Source organism: Rhamphochromis longiceps, linkage group LG11, assembly GCF_057381845.1.
Source record: "Rhamphochromis longiceps isolate RC_006_pf linkage group LG11, R_longiceps_female_GT1.1, whole genome shotgun sequence".
Lineage (NCBI taxonomy): Eukaryota > Metazoa > Chordata > Actinopteri > Cichliformes > Cichlidae > Rhamphochromis > Rhamphochromis longiceps.
The window spans coordinates 17,667,086-17,684,839 of NC_140567.1; the positions used below are offsets into that span (position 1 = coordinate 17,667,086).

Genomic DNA, 17,754 nt, shown 5'->3' on the forward strand with positions numbered 1-17,754 from the left:
ATGCTATTTAAAGAGCTAGAGCTATTTAATACATTTTGAGTATAGTTGATTTTCTTCTGACTTTATATGCATTACAGTAACAGTTATAACAATTCAAATACACGGCATTAATTGTTTTGGGGTTTTTGTTTGTTTGTTTTTTTAGGAAAAGAAAATAATAACGTTTTTTTTTTCTTCTAACTAAAGATTGAAACAATGTCCACATAAATAAAGAAAACTAAAGAATAATTGTACTCATCATCGAGTACATTATAATGGGGTTCACCAGGATAAATAACGAAACCAAACTACAAACTTCTCAAAGTACCTTTAAAAAGAACAAAGGAAACAAACTGAATATATAGAAAATGCAATGCTGTTCTCTGAAAAGTAAATACTGCCCAGAGAGTGAGCTGCCTTGGCAGAGGTTTTCTCTCTCAGAGTGCTTCTGGTTGTCCTTGTTATGATCTTGGTCTTTTCTCTTTCCTTTATATGAAAACTGCTGTAGGTATTTGGTTTCTCTGACATTGGTTTCTGTTTTTCTAATGCATGATTATGCATTAGATGGACTGTTGTGGTTTTTAGTTTTGGTGAGAGTTCCTTTAGAAAGACTCTTAGAATGCTTGTGTACAGATATGAGAATTGTATTTTATTTTTTTTAATGAATGAGAATTTAAAATAAAAATGCAGTATCCTGTGTGCATCCAGTCTTCAGTGTGCATGATAATGATAATGTACGTGTTCTCCCTTTCCACAGAAGCAACAGAGCAGGAGGTCTTCCAGCTCTGTGGAGGAGAAAGGAGCAGGCTTTAGTGGGGACCGACCAGAGGACGAAGGTGTTGCAGGTGGATCAAGCCACTGCGTCTCAGTTTGTAAGATGGCGGCTGCCGGCAGCCTGTCGGACGGCAGCGAGAGAGACTCGGGCGCTCAAGACAGCAGCAATGACGCCGACAGCGAGGCCTCTGAGAGCGAGTGGACGCCACGTTCCTCCAACCAGAGCCACAGCCACAGGCACATGTCTACCCCATCATCCACCTCCACCCTCACTCCGTCCCCTACGCCTGTCTCCGCCTCATCTCCTTCTTCATCGTCTTCCACAAGGCAAGGCGGCGCTGTGGAACAGCTAGTTAGCGCCGTCTCTAAAGTCAACCTGAGCTTCAGCTCTGGGGACTGCTCTCCATCTGCACACTGTTCTCCAGAGGAGCACGGAGAAACACAGAGCCGAGACAATCTCCACCATCAGCACCACCAGGGGGCCTTCCAGGCTCTGTCCCACAGTTACACACCCAGTTCCAAGGAGTGCTCCATCCAGTCCTGCCTCCACCAGTTCACCTCTGTGGAGCTGTTGATGGGCAACAACAGGCTGCTCTGTGAGAGCTGCACTGAACGTAGGATGAAGCAGCTGCGCAAGAGCAGCTCAGCAGGTAAAAGAAAACAAGCATCTGGAAGCAGAGTACAATGCTTTGAGGATGAGGAACCAGCATTTTCTTTACAAGCATATTTTAAATTATTTCCAGATTATTGTACATTTGAATCCCAGACCACAGGTTGTCTGTATGCTACACGCAAAATCTTCCATCGGAGTATTCTTCACATTCTTTACAGTTGGTTGTGTGGAGTTGGTATTTTTGTCGTTGTGGGTGGGAAAGAATAAGAACATACACAGAAAATTGTCTGTCCAATCCTGTAGCGGTCCACTTCTTTGTAGTGTGAGTCATAACATACACAGAGCTGAAATCTCAGGCCTTGGATCTGGGGACTCACTCTCATGAGCTGCTGCATGTCTTCACATATCAGGCTGCTGCTCTAAAACGACCGCTCAAGTTTGAACGGACGTCCAGGAATCCATACTGCCCATACTGAGTGGCTGATATTATTTTGGCTTGCTTCTGTGTTTGTCTAAATTACTCAAGTAGTTAATAGTTGTAGCTGACATTACTGTGTTTTTGTGTTTGCATAGATAAGAAAGTGGAGAAGGTTTACACCAGCGCTAGGAAGCAGATGCTCATATCCTCACTGCCTCCTGTCATCACATTGCACCTGAAACGCTTCCACCAGGTAGGCAGCCATAACTCTGTTTTCTTCAGCAAAATCATCAGTAAGTTTGAGAGCCTAATTGTTGATTGGTGTGTGTACGTGTGTGATTTTGTTGGTTTTTTTCTCTCCTTTAAGGCAGGGATGAACCTCCGTAAGGTGAACCGCCATGTTGACTTTCCTCTGATCCTGGATCTGGCTCCTTTCTGCTCTGCGTCCTGCAAGGTTTTACAGTTTAAATTTTCTGAAAACTTTCCTGCACCTTCAGATTTTTTCCGTGACTACATCACTTTGTTGGTTCAGCTTGTAATGAAAGTCCTTGGTTGGTGGTAGTTTTTTTTTTTTTAAAGTTTAGTTTTACTTTTTGCTAATCTTTCTTTCTTTTTTTTCCCACTAGAACCTGGCAGTCGGTGAGCGTGTCCTCTACAGCCTGTACGGGATTGTCGAACACAGTGGCTCAATGCGTGGAGGCCACTACACTGCATATGTAAAAGTGCGCGCTCCACAGAGGAAAACAGAACAACAGCACAAGAACCTGTCAGGTCAGGGGCCAGCTCTCCTGAGCTCTTTCAAGACCTTCTATCTGTTATTTTCTTTCTGTGTTTTTGTAAGCTTAGTCAGTGTTTTGGCAATAAAACCCTGACTCCCCTGTAACCTCAAAGATGTCCTCCACAAAGAGCAGGTTGAATGGAAGTTTTTTGTGTTCTTTGGAGCCATGTTTTTCTCTTTCCCTCTTTCATTTTCTTTTTATATCGTGTCCAGGTTTGCAGAAAAGCTGAAAAATAGCTGAAAACCTCAAGGAAGAAGTTTTCCTTGCTGCTTCCAAAATAATGTTAAGAAATTATGTCTTACAATAGGAGCTTTTAGTTGGCGATGACACACAGGTCTCACATCTCTACAATGAATGCTGACAGACTGGTCAATCGAGCAATTTCTTATCTTAAGGCCTTGTGACATCTCTATTAAATGAAAGTTTGTCTTCCTCAACATTTCTTCTTCCTGCTATAGCTGCTCAATGTAAAAGTATTAAAGTAACTTACTACAATAATTTCATTTTAACTCAGCTAAGCTTGAAAGTATTATTTTGTATATATAATCATGCTTTGCTTTTTTTCATGTGAGAGTAGTTGGTAAAAAAATTTATCTTATTGCCAACATGTCTGCAGGTCCTTTTTAAAAATGTGTTTTAATTAAAGACTTTAAAAAGTATTCAGGTTTTTTTAATTTATGCAGTCTTGTTGCTATAACACGCAGGTAATAGCAGTGAGTTAGCCTGTTGTAATCTGTGACCTTGTTATTTGAGGCTTTCTGTCTGTTTACTTGATGGCCCTGGTCTTACCACTTAGTTACCATAAATCGAGTGTTGTCAGCTCTCAGAACAGAGTTTAAAATGCCCCTTGTGACATTTTGAGGGTTATATAAAGTTTCATCCATTGTAACATATAGAAAATAAGAAGAGCACAATGAGTCCACTTTGAGCTAGTTTCAGCACTCCTTACTGGCTAGCATTATTTTAGCTTTGTTGCTATGGAAGCATGAAGTGACAGCTTGTCCCAATATTTACTCCCAGTAACCCAGTATCTCCTTGTATTTCCACCCCCCGACTCCAGGAGGAGCCTTTATGCCTCACGATGTTGACACTGTGGGTTTTGTTTTTGTTTTTTCCCAGGTGCCAGGGACACCTGCAGCAGCTCCCAGGGCCAGTGGGTGTATGTCAGCGATACCACAGTTCAGATGGTACCAGAGTCAAGGGTACTCAACTCTCAGGCATATCTGCTCTTCTATGAGGAAATCCTCTAACATGACAGAAGAAAGTATTTATCTCTAGAAAACCTCCTTTTGCTTTGTGTTGTTTTTGCAGAAGCCTGTAAACTCCTCTTACTGTATCTTTGGGTGTTTTGGAGGCAAGAAAAGGGAAGGATTTCACTGTATACACCTTTGTATTACTTAAATTGGCACCTTTAAATATTGTAGATGTATAAAGGATAAAAGGATTTTATTTTGTGGCTTAGAGATTTTCATTCATGTTCTGTTTTTTATTATTATTAATATCATCATTACTATGAAAAGCCTGCTCTTTAAAAAGAGGCTAGGTGAAAACCAGAGTGTTATTGAACCTGAGCTGTAACACAAATGTTACGGTCTGTCTCAGCCACAGTCACGTGCCTGAGATGTAAAATGCATGATAGTTTACAACTATAACTAACTGGAAGTGGCAGAATTTTACTGCATGCTAACCTGTACCCGGCGCCTATGAGTTGGTGTCGGTTGCGTGTATTTGTGTGGGTGAGTGAGCGAGAGACCAGTGAATGTAGTTTGAAGGTGCTGTGTACCATTTTCACATCAGTAAATGATCGCCAGCTTAAATCAGACTTGGCAGTCTGGTTGTGTTATGAATGTAAATGCTCCACACAAAATATTTGAATTGTGAGGCAATGGCTTCAGTGAGAGCGTGATCATTAGTGACAGTAAAGACGAATATAGACGAGGAGGAGCCGAGAAGCAGCATTCTGTGGAGTTCACTGGAATCTGTGTTTGTACATTTGAGACACCCAGTCTGAAAAATCAGCCTTGGCTCTGTTGACGCAGGATACACACTGGCTTAACATACTGACTGAAGTTGCCACACAGCACCTTTAAAGAAGTAGCACAACATTATTCTACTTCGGCCTTTTTCAAAAGGATTGTTTTCTTAAAATCAGAATGTATAAATGTCTGACTATCAGTGAATTGAATTTGCCAAAGACAAGTTTGTTTGGTTTTTTATTTCTGCGGCAAGTTTGAGCTGAGTTTCTTTAACATACTCTCCCTCAAGGTCATCGGTGTAGTTCTCCCCCCCCGCAGGCAGGCGCACTTGATGTTTATCGCATCAACAAAGCACTTCTTCTGCCTTCATTGTATTTCAGCTCCACCCGAACACACGAAAGTGTCAGACAGTCAGCACCACAACAGACTTGCTCTTCATTCTCTAATGCCATGAATAAGCTTGAGCATAAAAGAAGAAAAAAATGAGAGAAACATGTTAGAAAACAGTTTAAAGGCTTAAAAAAAGGCTAATAAGAAAAACCTCTTTCTGTAATGTGCATGGGTTGATGTTCTAATGAATGTATTGCCTATTCTTCAAATGTCCATGACAAATGACCTGTTTTTTGTTTTTCTATGAAAATATTTTAGATTCAACTACTTTTATTTCTCCTGCTTTGCCAAACGATTAGACAGAAAAGAGTTCAACGTATGCATCCAAGTTTATGAATTATGTTCGACTGCGACAGAAAAAATACAAAATCTGTGCCTCTCTTCACGGTTAAGAAACCCGTGGATGGTGAGAAGACAACTTGCAATCATATAAAGAGGGATATGCGTGGGTTATTTATGTACAGTATTGCTTACTGTAAGCAAAAACAGTACTGAGTGTATGTAATTGTACATATAGGACAATACAAAACTCATGGTGCTCCAGGCGTGCAGGGTTTCCTTCCTCAAGACAAATTCTTGCTCCCAGAAAAATATTTAAATTTGCTTATGGAATGAACATAAAACATAATGTATAAAAATAAACCTAATTTATGAACAGTATATTCAACGATATTCTTTTTTTTTCTTTAAGCTTCTCTTGTGCAACAGCTCTAGTAGTAGAAAAGAAATCACAATAGATTTAATGTTTTCTGCTGCTAAATTGGTGTCATGCTGGGTTTTGTTTTTTGGGTTGTTGTTTTTTTTTGTTTTTTTTACTGCAAGCAAGATGCCGTCGACAGTCTCCCTCTTCCTATCTCGGCTGTCACTGCGGATCCCGCCGTGCCACATTCAGCCAGTCTTCGCCCGTTATCGGCCGTGACGGGTGCAAAGCAGCACTGCTTCAGAACATGTCGGGAGCTGGTGAAAAGGAGGTGGGTGTGGAATCAGGAAAAAGGGCAACGTCCAAAGACATTCGCCCCACGCGTTCTCTCACTCCCACACGCTGTGACATCCCGGCTGTGCGGCTGGAACATAGAACATGTTGTCAAACCGCCACCAAACAAGACGAGTAAATCTTTTCTGAAGTGCGTTTGTCTATTTTTAAAGGGGGGCTTTTGGCTGGAGGACATGCTGCTGAGGCATTTGATGTGATTTAATCTTGTGTAATGAAAAGCGCCCTCCCTCTGCATGAGACAGTTTTAAGAAACTAATAAGGTGCTGCTGTAGAGCTCGTCTACCAGCAGTGAAGGTTAAATTTTTACTGCTCTCACTGTCAGCCTGGCCCAGCTGCACACCACGCTGCACATGCACTCGCTAATGTATAACACGCTCAACACGTTTTCACATGGAAGCATTCACACACTTGGACTGCACACGCCTCAGGCTTTGTTCTTCACAGGGAAAATGCACCAACACTATACCAACAGAGTACACGATGGTATTAAATCACACCTGCACACGACCTCTTCAAACACACGACATGTTCTCATAAAGTGCTTCAGTTCTGTTTTAGGAAAAATAGTGGGCTCCATCCAGTCTGTTTAATGCTGGAATCCTGCTGATTATGGCTTAATTTATACATGCCAATAAATAAGTCTTAAATTATGCAGTTTGAACCTCCAGAATGACACTAGCACCTGTTTATGCTCAGCAAATGGCTCGATTCCCAAATGGACACAGCAGGTGAAATAAGTATTGAAAGCATCACAGATTTTAGGTAAAAGGAAAAAACATTTCTAAAGGTGCTATTGACATGAAAGTCTTACCAGATGTTGGTAACAATTCACACAGGGAAAAAGTTTTGAATGCAAAGAAAGGTACAGAAAAACCAGAATCAGCAAGTGTTTCAAAGGGGGGGGGGTTTAGCAAGGTGATGATCCCAAACACCATCAGGGAAACGCAAATGGTTTCAGAGAAAGAAAATAGTGCTGCTAAAATGACGCAGCCAATCACCTGACCTGAATCCAACTGAAAGAACGAAACCTCTTGTGTGTGCTCCAATTGTGGGAATTTTGGAAAAACTGTGGTGCATTTGATGGCACCATAACATCACATCAACAAGGTCATGGGTTTGAATCTCCTGTGTGGAGTCTGCATGCTCTCCATTTAATGCCTGGGTTCTTGCCAGGTGCTCCAACTTCCTCCCACAGTCCAAAGACATGATTGGGGTTAACTGGTGATTCTAACTTGGCTGTAGGTGTGAGCTTGAATGGCTGTCTGTGCAGCTGGGATAGGTTCCAGCCCAACTGTGACCTTGAAATGGTTAAGCAGGTGAAAATGAATGGAAGAATTTTCAGAATATAAATATGTCTGAGTTATTTATTTTTAATGTGAACACCAACATTGCTTCATTCTTCTGTTACTCAATATCATAAACCTTAAACTGGTGCTGTTTGCTATTAAACCTATGATATTCCCCATGATACTGATGCTAAAAGTTAGTTATTAATAAAGCTTTGTGAAACAAAAGCTCTGCCACTTGGTTTGGGTGTAAGCTTGATTTGCTTGCCATTTGTAACAGCGTTTTACAGCTGTGCGAATTTCATGTGGGTATCTCCTGTACTTAAGAAAGTAATGAAGGTGAAAAATACTCAAAAAGAGAACACAAATTAGGAAGAACCAAATTTCGACCCAGCATCTTGAACAATAATAAAATATTAAAATGTGACATGCACAATCTGTGGCTGCATACAAATCAAGTGTTTGACAATGAAGTGTTTCATTTTAAATGTGTTATTGGAAAAAAAAAAAATTCAAGCTAAGAAGCCTTTGATGTTAAATGGCTGTGGCTGCTTTTTGTGCAAAATATTCATTCATTACAAATGAATTATTTTCTGCAGTTTTTTTTTTAAACTAGTTAAAATGATAATAATAACTGATGATCTATACTTTGGAAACTATTTAAATAAAAATGTGCAAGAAACATCTTCAGTTCTAGTCTTTGTCAGATTACCTCTAAGCCTCATGAGCTGCTACACAGACATAACCTCCACAGGAATGAAGCATACAGGACTGATATTAGGCTAACCTGCTTACAGCCTTATACTGTTTTCCAGCCGTTTTGGTGCTGAGGCACGTGATCCAACCAGATCGCCAAAGTCACCATAATGATTGTAAATAATAGAGATGATCTGATATGTTTGAGTGTTGGGCTTCATGTTATCAAAATGAATACGGAAGCGCGATGGTCGTTCAGATATGTTGGGTTATTTATTAATAAAAACAGGTATGCTGATGTACATGGTACAAGGAGAAAAAGACACATGAACACATCCATCACTATGAAGTAACTACTTACACTATCTATAACAACTGCTGATATCTAAACCATCCTTAATCTGTTAGTTGTGCTCTTCCCACCTTTCTTTTGAAAGAAAATTAACTACTGACGTCCCACGGTTTGCTTTCTTTCAATTTCCTTTATTATTTTACTTTAGGCTGTTTCATTTTTTTCTATTCTAATTTTGGAAGTTCGCTCACTCAGCTGAGTTTTGTCAGGGAGCTTGATGATAACAAGAAGAAGAAGAACTGCAGAGAAACGAGCAGTCGAAAACAAAAAATAGACGTTTCATTACAGGCTTAGAAGGGTCCCTACAAACAGGAAGGCCCTGGGTAGATTTGTTGTTTCAAATCCAAATGGCTGTGGTTCTGAATGCACATTGCGGCACATGCTCTATACCCTCTATGAGGGCGTACGTTGAAAGGCATTTCGGCATTCCAGTTACATGAAAACTACGCAAGCTATAAATGGGTGCTAAAATCACACTGACATCACCATCTGAAGCCTTTGGCGTGCTGCCTTCACTTGCTGCTCGTACAGAAAAGTTTCAAGTGGAAAGACTTTTTTTTCCTTCCGTTTCATTTTCAGTTTAATCCCATTTATTCAAGGTTTGACAACAAAACTATTATTTGAGGTTAGGAAATGCACCCGTCATAGCTACAAAATTTTAAAATTAATTAAATGTATTTAATAGCTCAAATTAGAACAACAAATTCAACTTTTTTGACATAGGACAAATGAATGTCCAGTTCACAAGCACTGTATTGCACATACAGTCAGAGACTAGATTGAGTATCTCTTCGACCTTTCAAATAATCTTCCAGCAAACTTATACTAACCATGGATACTGAATGATTTGTAACTTTCCTATTTAGTTTGAAGGCAGCAGTTCTTCTTTCGTACTTCCTCCGAGCAGCTCGCCTGTACAGCCATTTTGATTTGCGACCGCATCGCCGGAACGAACCCGTCAGGCAAAGGTGGGAATTCTGTAAACTCAAAGCACAGCTTCAGTGTAAATTTCAGCCACTCTTCTTTCCCATTATGGCCTAATTTAAATGAGTGAACCTTTGCTTGGTTGTTGAGAAAAATGTGGTGCTAACTGCTGGTTTTCAGACACAGCCTAGCCTAGCTAATATTAGCTCACGTTAGCATGGCTAAGCTTTCATAGCTAAAAAAAATTAATTAAAAAAAACAAAAAAGAAACAATGCACAATTCCCGAATTAATTTCAGTATCCTATGTAAGTAACGACACAATGTCTCACATTAGGTAGCATCCTAACGTTAAGAGGGAAGTGTCTCCCACCGTACAGCTAGCCGGTCAGTTTGAAGTAGCGTTAGCACTTTATTGCAGCTTGCAATTTCCATTGCCATTTGGCAAGTGTAATTCTACACTGACACACCTCTCCATGTTGAGAGTGCACAATACAATTAAATGTAGCTGATCTGGGTGTTTCAGGTGTAAATCGTGAAAGGAGCAATGTGGGACCAGGGAGGACAGCCCTGGCCGCAATGGCCTCTTAGCCAGCAGCAGTGGATGCAATCTTTTCAGCATCAGCATGATCCAGGTTAGTGAGTGATGCTCATGCACCACAAATGGCATTTTTGCTCCCTCAATAAAAAAAAAAATCTAAATATTTTACAATGGATTCAAAAACTGCACTGGCAACTAGTCTTAATGCACTTTTTTCCAGGTCAAGTGGACTGGGCAGCCCTGGCGCAAGCATGGATAGCCCAAAAAGAGTCTACAGGAGGAGAGCAGCAGAACATCCAGCCCAATGGTCAGGACATCCCAGGCCTCGAATCTGTTGGACAGAATAATCACAGCAACTTTCAGGGTGACCCAGCATTTGGCAGAATGTGGCAACCAGGTACACAATTAAGCCTTTGAGCCATGGCTCTCCCCCTGGGAAAAAAAAACAAAAAACTGTGGAGATTTCTCTTGTGGCTTGTTTAAGTATTTTGTGTTTAACAGAATGGGGAATGCATGGCCAGCCCCCTCCTCCTCCACCCCCTGACCAGGCCTGGATCCCTCCAGGGTCAGGACCAATGGATGTGGTGAACCCCAGCGAGGACAGCAACAGCCAGGACAGCGTGGAATTCAACTCTGAAGCCCACCATGGGGTTTACCCCCAGAACAGCCATGGGTATGGGGCACAGCCCGACAGCTACGCCATGGCCCCCATGGCCATGAACCAGTTTGATTATCAGGTATGCAGATGCTACGGTAGAAACTGTTGAAGCGTTTTGGTTTTAGTGTGACAGCCAAGTAGCACGAGAAGGAGCAATCCATAGACACTCTGCCGGGTCCGAGCATCTAGGCGTATCAGTCGTTTGCTTTCTTGATGCTGTGCAGAGGAAGTGTTGGCTTGTTGAGGATCCAGCATGGTTTGTTATTACTTTATTTGTTGAGTTTTTTTTCTTTTCCCCTTTTAACCCAAGTATACCTTTTAGCTCAGTAAGGAGTGGGGAAAGACAACAGCAACCCCATACCTAGTGACTGCCAAAACAGAGGACCTTAAGTACTTAGAACTGACTTTAATTTTGAGTTTGTGCTGTCTCTCAACAGCATGGAGCTGCCTCATCATTTGCTCCGACACCAGCAAGCTTCCACTCCCCGTACTGGCAGGGTCCTCCTCAGAACAGACGAGATGCCAGACCGCCTGGGTTTCGAGACAGGCCAAGATCCCCTATCCAGCTCCCTGTCAAACCTGAGGCCCCAGCAGCACCATTAGGTGAGTCCTGATGTCTGAATTTTTTATTATTTTTTTTAGTTAATTTATTTAAATTCCTGAACTTTCTAGAAACATTTCAAGAAAATGGTATTGAGGTATGAGATAAATATCAGTAGATGACTATATGTTTAAATAATCGAAGTCCTTATTCCACCTGTGTTGGCTTCATTTTATATGCATACAAAAGGTATTTATAAAAATTTGGTTGTTTAAAAAAAGAGTTAAATTTAAATAGGTGATAGCTGTAGAAACCGATGCACCATTATTAATACAACAACTTCTTTGTGTACATGGATTTGTACTGGAATAGTTTAATCGTTTGTAAAATATATGTGGATAACACGTTTGATCTCCAGATGCTGTAAAGAGACGCACACTACCTGCATGGATCAGAGAAGGTCTTGAAAAGATGGACAGGGAGAAGCAAAAGAAGCTGGAGCGCGAGCGGATGGAGAAGGAGCGTGCAGAAATGGCAAAAGATGACGTTAAAGGCCATGAGGCTGATGAGGGTGGTGATGGCCCACGTCTGCCCCGCAAGAGTAAATTTGTAAGGAACTCATTTAAGACCCATACTGCAAATAGTTTTGTTTTCCCTCTTCATCTGTAGCAATGATTGGCTATGTTTTCTTGATTGAAACTCATTCTTCTCTTCTGTTTGCATCAGGACAGTGATGATGAGGGCAATGATGATAATGACAACGAAGAAAAGATTTCACTAAAGAAAGCATTTTCTGCGCGGAGTCCCTCGCCCCCTGCAGAAGACAGTGAACCTGAAATGACTGAGGAGGAAAAGGAATTCCAGCTGGTCAGTTTGAACTTTCAAATTACATTCAAGTAGTCAGATTTGAGTGTGATTGTGTAGGTTCTCAGTCCGGGTCATGGCAGTTTTGAGTGTTCGAAAAGGAGGCAACTGGACTTCTTTTCTGATTTGTAGAGGTGAAATGTGTTTACAAACCAAAAATGTCCAGTTGACTCCTTTTTGAGCGCTTGATTTTAATCTAATTGTTGAAATTGATAAAATATTGAGATGTTTGTTAATTTGTCCTTGTTTTAGATGGTGATGACAAAAACACTCCTGACAGAGATCCTTCTTGAGGTCACAAATGAAGAGATCCTGCATGTGGCTAGAGATACTCACAGGAAAGCCACTCGAGGTCTGGTCTTATATTTTCCTCTTTTTGCATTATCTCTGCTTGTCACAAAAACATTATGTTTAAATCTGGACAGAATTCGTTACGTGCCTCTTAAAATTACTCCGTAACACCCTGTAAGTGAGGGTGACTGAGCAGCATACATCAGAGTATGTCTGTCTGATATGCATTTCCAACCATTCTCTGCTAATGCATCAGGACACAGCAGAGCAGTGTTTGTCACAGACAGTATTGAAAACCTGTCATGGTATTGGAGGTGCTGCTGAATGGCTGTAAGACTGAATAAAGTCTCAGCGCTGACTCACCTGTAGATACAAGAGACTTCCTCCAGTGAAGTGACTGTGCATTAGTACAGATTGGTTCTTTCGCTCCTGTCCGACTGTTTGACTTGGATGTGTGACAGAAGTTTGTTTGTTAACCCTCTCTCTTTTCTCCATTTCTTTTGTTTTATTTTATTATTTTTTTCTCTTGTTACCAATGGCAGCTCTTGTGCATAGTGCTTTATCTGTGGCCCCATCCCTTTCTCTAGCGACTCTTGCCTTTGAGAAAATGGCAGTATGTGTTTTAACATGTTGTTCCTGTTGTTGATGTGAATCAAAGCTCCTGCAAAACAGCTGGCACAGTCAAGTGCACTGGCTTCTCTGACCGGTCTCAGTGAGTATCCCTTTTTCTGTCACTGGTGGGGAGGGAAGGGAAGTTTCTTTGATTTATAGTCGGGGTTATTAGTCGGAACGTGGGAAAAGCTGTTGGCACAAAGCGTGACACCCAATATTTCACTGCTACTATTTAAGGCAAAAGTGGCATCTGACTTGCTTTTTAGATCTGTGCTTTGAAATTAGAAGCATGCTCTCAAAGACATTACAGACTGTTGAAAGTGTTTAAGAGCTGTATGTGTACTCTTTGTTAATAAGAGGTTTACTGGTGTGAAGTATAAAGTTAAACAAGATTAAGTGCCTTTCATGGGGACTAGGGCTGCCACAAACGATTATTTTGATAGTCGACTAGTCACCGATTATTTTTGCGATTAGTCGACTAATCAGATCATCATCCATTGGATGTACAGCGTACAGCTTATTGCACCAGCAGCATCTGGTCTTATATAACTATCATTAGCTTACAGCTTGAAGTGTTTGTGCTAACTAAAAATAAAGACAATATGGTAGTTTATTAATTTTTAATGAAATTTGCAGATTGTTTCGGTGAAGTTTAATAAACTCCTTGCTTTCTAAAATATAACAGGACACCGGAGTATATTCTCCAGCGTCTCACACTTCTGATGATCAGCTGTCTGCTTGACAGTTTTAGCTGTGCAAAAACTATAACTTTAATCTCAGCCAAACTGATTTACTCAGGAACAAATAAAATACTAAAGAAAGCCAAACAATAACATTTTTAAGTTATCTAAGTGACTTATATATATGTTTAACCTGACTAGCGAAAGACGGCGGTGGGTTTGAAAACGATTTGCCGGGAGTCCGGTGTTCTCACCGCGCTAGTGACCTAGCCCCCGGCTAGCTAACGAGCTAGTGGGTAACAGATGTCTCCGAAAACGTCGGAGCGCTTTTGAAAATATGTGGTGTCCTGATAAACTGAGCAGATATTTGAGGTTTACACAGCTACATTCTCGCCTGAAAATATGTTAAACGTTTATTTTGTGACCAAGAAAGAATAATAAGAATAACATTAAAACTAACTAGCTGCCGCCATTGTTGACAACTGCGCTGGGCTGCGCTATGAATTCTGGGACACAGCTTCTTCTTCGGGGTTTAACGGCAGCTGGCATCCTTGTACATGCAGTGCTGCCATCTTCTGTTTCATTCCGTTATTACACTCTTAAATCCTGCTACTTATTCCTGCGTCTTTTGTGATCTTACAAAGCTTCAAACGATGCGTCGACTATTAAATTAGTCGTCGACGATTTTAATAGTCGACATAATCGTGACTAGTCGACTAATCGTGGCAGCCCTAATGGGGACCTTGAGTTTGGATTGAGTGGTTTCATAAGTGGAACCTGATTTGAGAGCGGATCTTAACAGTTTCCAACACTCAACAACCTGGGGGCTCTGTTGTGGCAGGCGGGCTCGGTGACTATGGTTCAGATGAGAGCGAGGATGAGGATGGCCGTAGCGTCCGAGGATCCGAATCCTCAGACACAGATGAGGAAGAATTACGTCACCGCATCCGGGAGAAGCAGGACGCGTTCCGCCGCAAAGAGCGGGAGATGCAGCTGCTGCAAGAGAAACAAGCTCAGGAGGCGCTGCTAGCACGTGGTAAATATTAAATGTCATTTGTGCAATGTGTGTTACTAGTTCACTTTTAACCTGAGTCTTTGTTTTCTGTTTGTACAGAAGAGATGGCAAAGGAGAGATTAAGTAAAGAAAGGGGGGAATATGATGAGAGTCAGTCAGAATATCCACACAAACAGGACATGAAAGAGAGGGAGGCAGAGCCCTTGGCAGACAGGCGCAGGTCCCGTAGTGAGAGGGAGGGTAGTGAGGGAAAGCATTCAGGCAGAGGGAAGGAACGCTCAGGGAGAGGCAGCAGCGATTCTCCCACCAATGGTCACAGCAGCAGCTCCCGCTCCACCTCCAGCCACAGCAGCAGTCGATCTTCCTCCTCCTCATCTTCTTCCTCGGTATCTTCCCGTAGCTCCTCTCGATCTTCCTCCCCGCGAAGGAAAAGGAGACGTAGTCGCTCCTCATCCCACAAAACCCGGCAGCGCAGCCGCAGCCACAGCTCACACAGGCATCGTAGTGATCGCAGTGAGAAGGGCAGGGACAGGAGGAGGAGCAGTGCAGAGCGATCAGGCCGCCACAAGAAAGATCGGAGTGATTCCAGGGAGCGCAGGAGTCGAAGGAGTAGATCTAGGTCCAGAGACAGGGCCAGAGAGAGGGCCAGAGGAAGTCGCAGTCGCAGCAGAGACAGGGAGAGGGATAGAGAGAGGAAAAGGAGTCGGGAACGCAGGGACAGCAGTCATAGTCGCAGCAGCAAACATAAACAAAAGGCCTCTAGTAAAGACAGAGAGAGGAGGAGGGAAAGGAGTCGTAGTCATGAGAAAGACAAGAAAAAGAAGGATAAAGATAGAGACAAAGAGGTGGATAAAAAGAAGGAAAAGCCAAAGACCAAAGAGAAGGAAAAAGGGAGCTCTGTAGTTAGTGAAGAGAATGGCAAATCTAAGAAAAGGAAAGAGAGCGAGTTAGGAACCGATTCTCAAACTGACAAGCACTCGCGACATGATAGTAAAGCCAGCAAGAAGGGCTCGGCCAAAGCTAGCAAGAGGCACTCAGACTCTGACTCAAGTAGATCCCCCTCCCCTGAAGTTAGCAAGGAAAAAAAATATAAGAAATCCAAACGTAGTCGCTCAAGATCGACGGAAAAATCTCACAAGTCTGGTAAGAAGGCAAGCCGCAAACACAAGTCTAAGTCGCGATCAAGGTAGTATTCGTTTTTTTCTCTTTCAAAATACTTTATAATACTGTTTTCATTGTGATTTCTCTCGAGTCTTTGATCTGTTGTAGTAGCTGAGAGGAAAATGTTGGCTGTTATGAAAATTTAATGTTTAATACAGCTACACGTGCCTGACTGTGTAAAGTCAGGTCTCATGAATTAAAGGCTTAAATCTTTCACAACGGTTTTCTATGTCAAATGCAAATATGCCATGACTGAATACTAGCAAGTACCGCTTCCCTAGAGCATCTGCCTGATTTGTCTGGTTCCTGGCCAAAATAGAGGGCGAAAATGTCAAATTGAGCCAAACAAACAAATTTGTCTTTTCGCCATGTTCTGCAGTTTAATTTGCATCTGTAGAATTTGTATAACATCAGTTTTTATGGAAGTTTTCTGCCATATTTATAGTCTTGACAGTATTTTTGGTGAAACGTGTTTTGTTCTGTTGTGCACTGCAATCAGTGTCATTAGTGCAGGAATAATGTCGTGTTCATAACTTTCTTTCAGGTCGACGTCTCCCTCCCGTCGTAGCAGACGCTGAGGAGCACAGTCACTGCCCTGATCTGTGCACTTTGCCATTTTAAATTCCATGAGTTGAACAGGCTTGTCTCATTATAGAGGCAGTTGTGTAGGTGAAAACCCCCTCATACTTTTCTTTTACTGTAAATATGTTCTTTTTAAAGTATGCCTGAAGAACAAGTTTGAATGGTAGGAGTTTCCATTATCATGCACAGTTTAATTACACACTAAAAAACTCAAGTGAAACTGTGTATATTTTAAAAAAAGATTAACTTTTTCTCCAATTATTGTAAGATGTCTAATAAACTGTTTCTTGTCTTGCCTCACTACCTCTCTGACCTTAATTCAGTATTTACTAACACAGTATTTAATGATGCGTGTTGCAATTGCATTAAACTTAACCATACAAAGCAGGATCCTGCTACTTCCCAGAGATTACAATAATTCCCACTTTAAGGCTGCATGTGTTCAGCTGTCAGTGCTGCTGGATGGAAGTAGTGTTGCAAAAACCGTGCATTGATAGAATGAATGGTAGAAAGTAACTTAAAACATTTTCTCAGTTTTCTGAAGAACGGTTGCTTTGTCCATAAGTATTTACAAGTTGTGCTACTTCTGTTCCACTAGGTACTGCAAATGGTGCACTTTGTATTCCTTACCATATTTTATATAAGTTTTAGAGTGTCACTTTTTAAGCTAAATCTACAAGTTTGTTGCTGTTTTGTTATAGATAAAGCAATGCAGCAATATTTAAGTGATTAAATAAGTTATTTTAATCAAATCAATTTAGATCTACAACATCAAAATGTAATTTAGAAATCTAAAAGGTTGTTTTGTATAAGAACTTTTACTTTAGGAAAAAAATATTTTTTGATGCTGTAGTTAGGATAATGGTTTCTGTTTAAAGCATCAAATTGCTTGTTTGTTCATACTGAAAAACAGTTATTCAATATAAAATATTAACACTTCAATAGTTTCACTTCTTACATAGCACATCGTTAAAGGCTCTCAGCTGCAGGTGAGCCTGAAAATTGTGCTCAGTGTTTGGTACACCATTGTTTCTGATCTTTTTTTTTCTTTTTTTTAAATCCTGGAACATAAAAATATAACATGAGCACATCCAGACAGTTTTCTGAAAGGTGATGCTTGGATTTGGCCTTGGAAAAAAACAAAAAAAAACAACTCTTCATGTCATGCATCCGAACACTGAGTCCAAGCGCTGACGAGGGAGCACAGGGGAGCACAGGTTAGTGTACCACATGAGTACTTGAAGCCTGTGCAGGTTAAATGCTTAATCACATTTAGAATTTGGAGACAACAGTCAACACAAAAATCTTCATCTCACGTCCCTCAAACCATTCAGATGTTTCCACTGTGCCAGAAACGCTCTTGTCATAGGTGATCTTACTGTTTTGTTCCACATGTGAACATAATACAAGTTATCACAAATTACACCCTAGTAGTAAAAAAAATAGTCATCAGTAACATATGATTGGCCAGTGAAGTTATCAGTTTTGGTTTTTCCCCAATGAGTAAACTTTTTTTTCTGTTTGTACAGAGATGATTGGCACTTTAAAAAAATGAAACTAGTTAAATGTTTGATCAGGCATCACAACTGAGAGCATGACTCCCACGAATCCATTTTAAAACATAAATTTA

At 41.1% G+C, this 17,754-nt stretch overlaps 2 protein-coding genes across 5 annotated transcripts in view; both read left to right on the forward strand.

Moving 5' to 3' along the window:
- Positions 1-7,795, forward strand: part of usp45 (ubiquitin specific peptidase 45) — a 39,199-nt gene extending 31,404 nt beyond the window's left edge. The window contains exons 14-18 of one of the 2 annotated variants that reach the window (XM_085422552.1): positions 737-1,403; positions 1,940-2,037; positions 2,152-2,238; positions 2,411-2,555; positions 3,683-7,795. In XM_085422552.1, the coding sequence (XP_085278678.1) occupies positions 737-1,403; positions 1,940-2,037; positions 2,152-2,238; positions 2,411-2,555; positions 3,683-3,813 (1,128 nt within the window). In that variant the 3' untranslated portion in view covers positions 3,814-7,795. The remainder of the gene's footprint in view (positions 1-736; positions 1,404-1,939; positions 2,038-2,151; positions 2,239-2,410; positions 2,556-3,682) is intronic. The other variant, XM_085422551.1, reaches the window with a different exon arrangement.
- A 1,301-nt stretch (positions 7,796-9,096) lies between these two features.
- Positions 9,097-16,427, forward strand: pnisr (PNN-interacting serine/arginine-rich protein). 3 transcript variants are annotated; one of them, XM_085422556.1, is made up of 12 exons: positions 9,097-9,225; positions 9,706-9,814; positions 9,941-10,117; positions 10,222-10,457; positions 10,816-10,981; positions 11,338-11,528; positions 11,646-11,786; positions 12,036-12,135; positions 12,733-12,786; positions 14,208-14,402; positions 14,484-15,567; positions 16,087-16,427. In XM_085422556.1, the coding sequence occupies exons 2-12, from the start codon at positions 9,727-9,729 to the stop codon at positions 16,118-16,120; spliced, it is 2,466 nt and encodes an 821-aa protein (XP_085278682.1). In that variant the 5' UTR covers positions 9,097-9,225; positions 9,706-9,726; the 3' UTR covers positions 16,121-16,427. The 3 variants fall into 3 exon arrangements, with proteins under 3 accessions (XP_085278682.1, XP_085278683.1, XP_085278680.1); XM_085422557.1 differs by having other exon boundaries at positions 14,208-14,399; XM_085422554.1 differs by having other exon boundaries at positions 9,098-9,225; positions 14,481-15,567.
- The last annotated feature ends 1,327 nt before the right edge of the window (positions 16,428-17,754 follow it).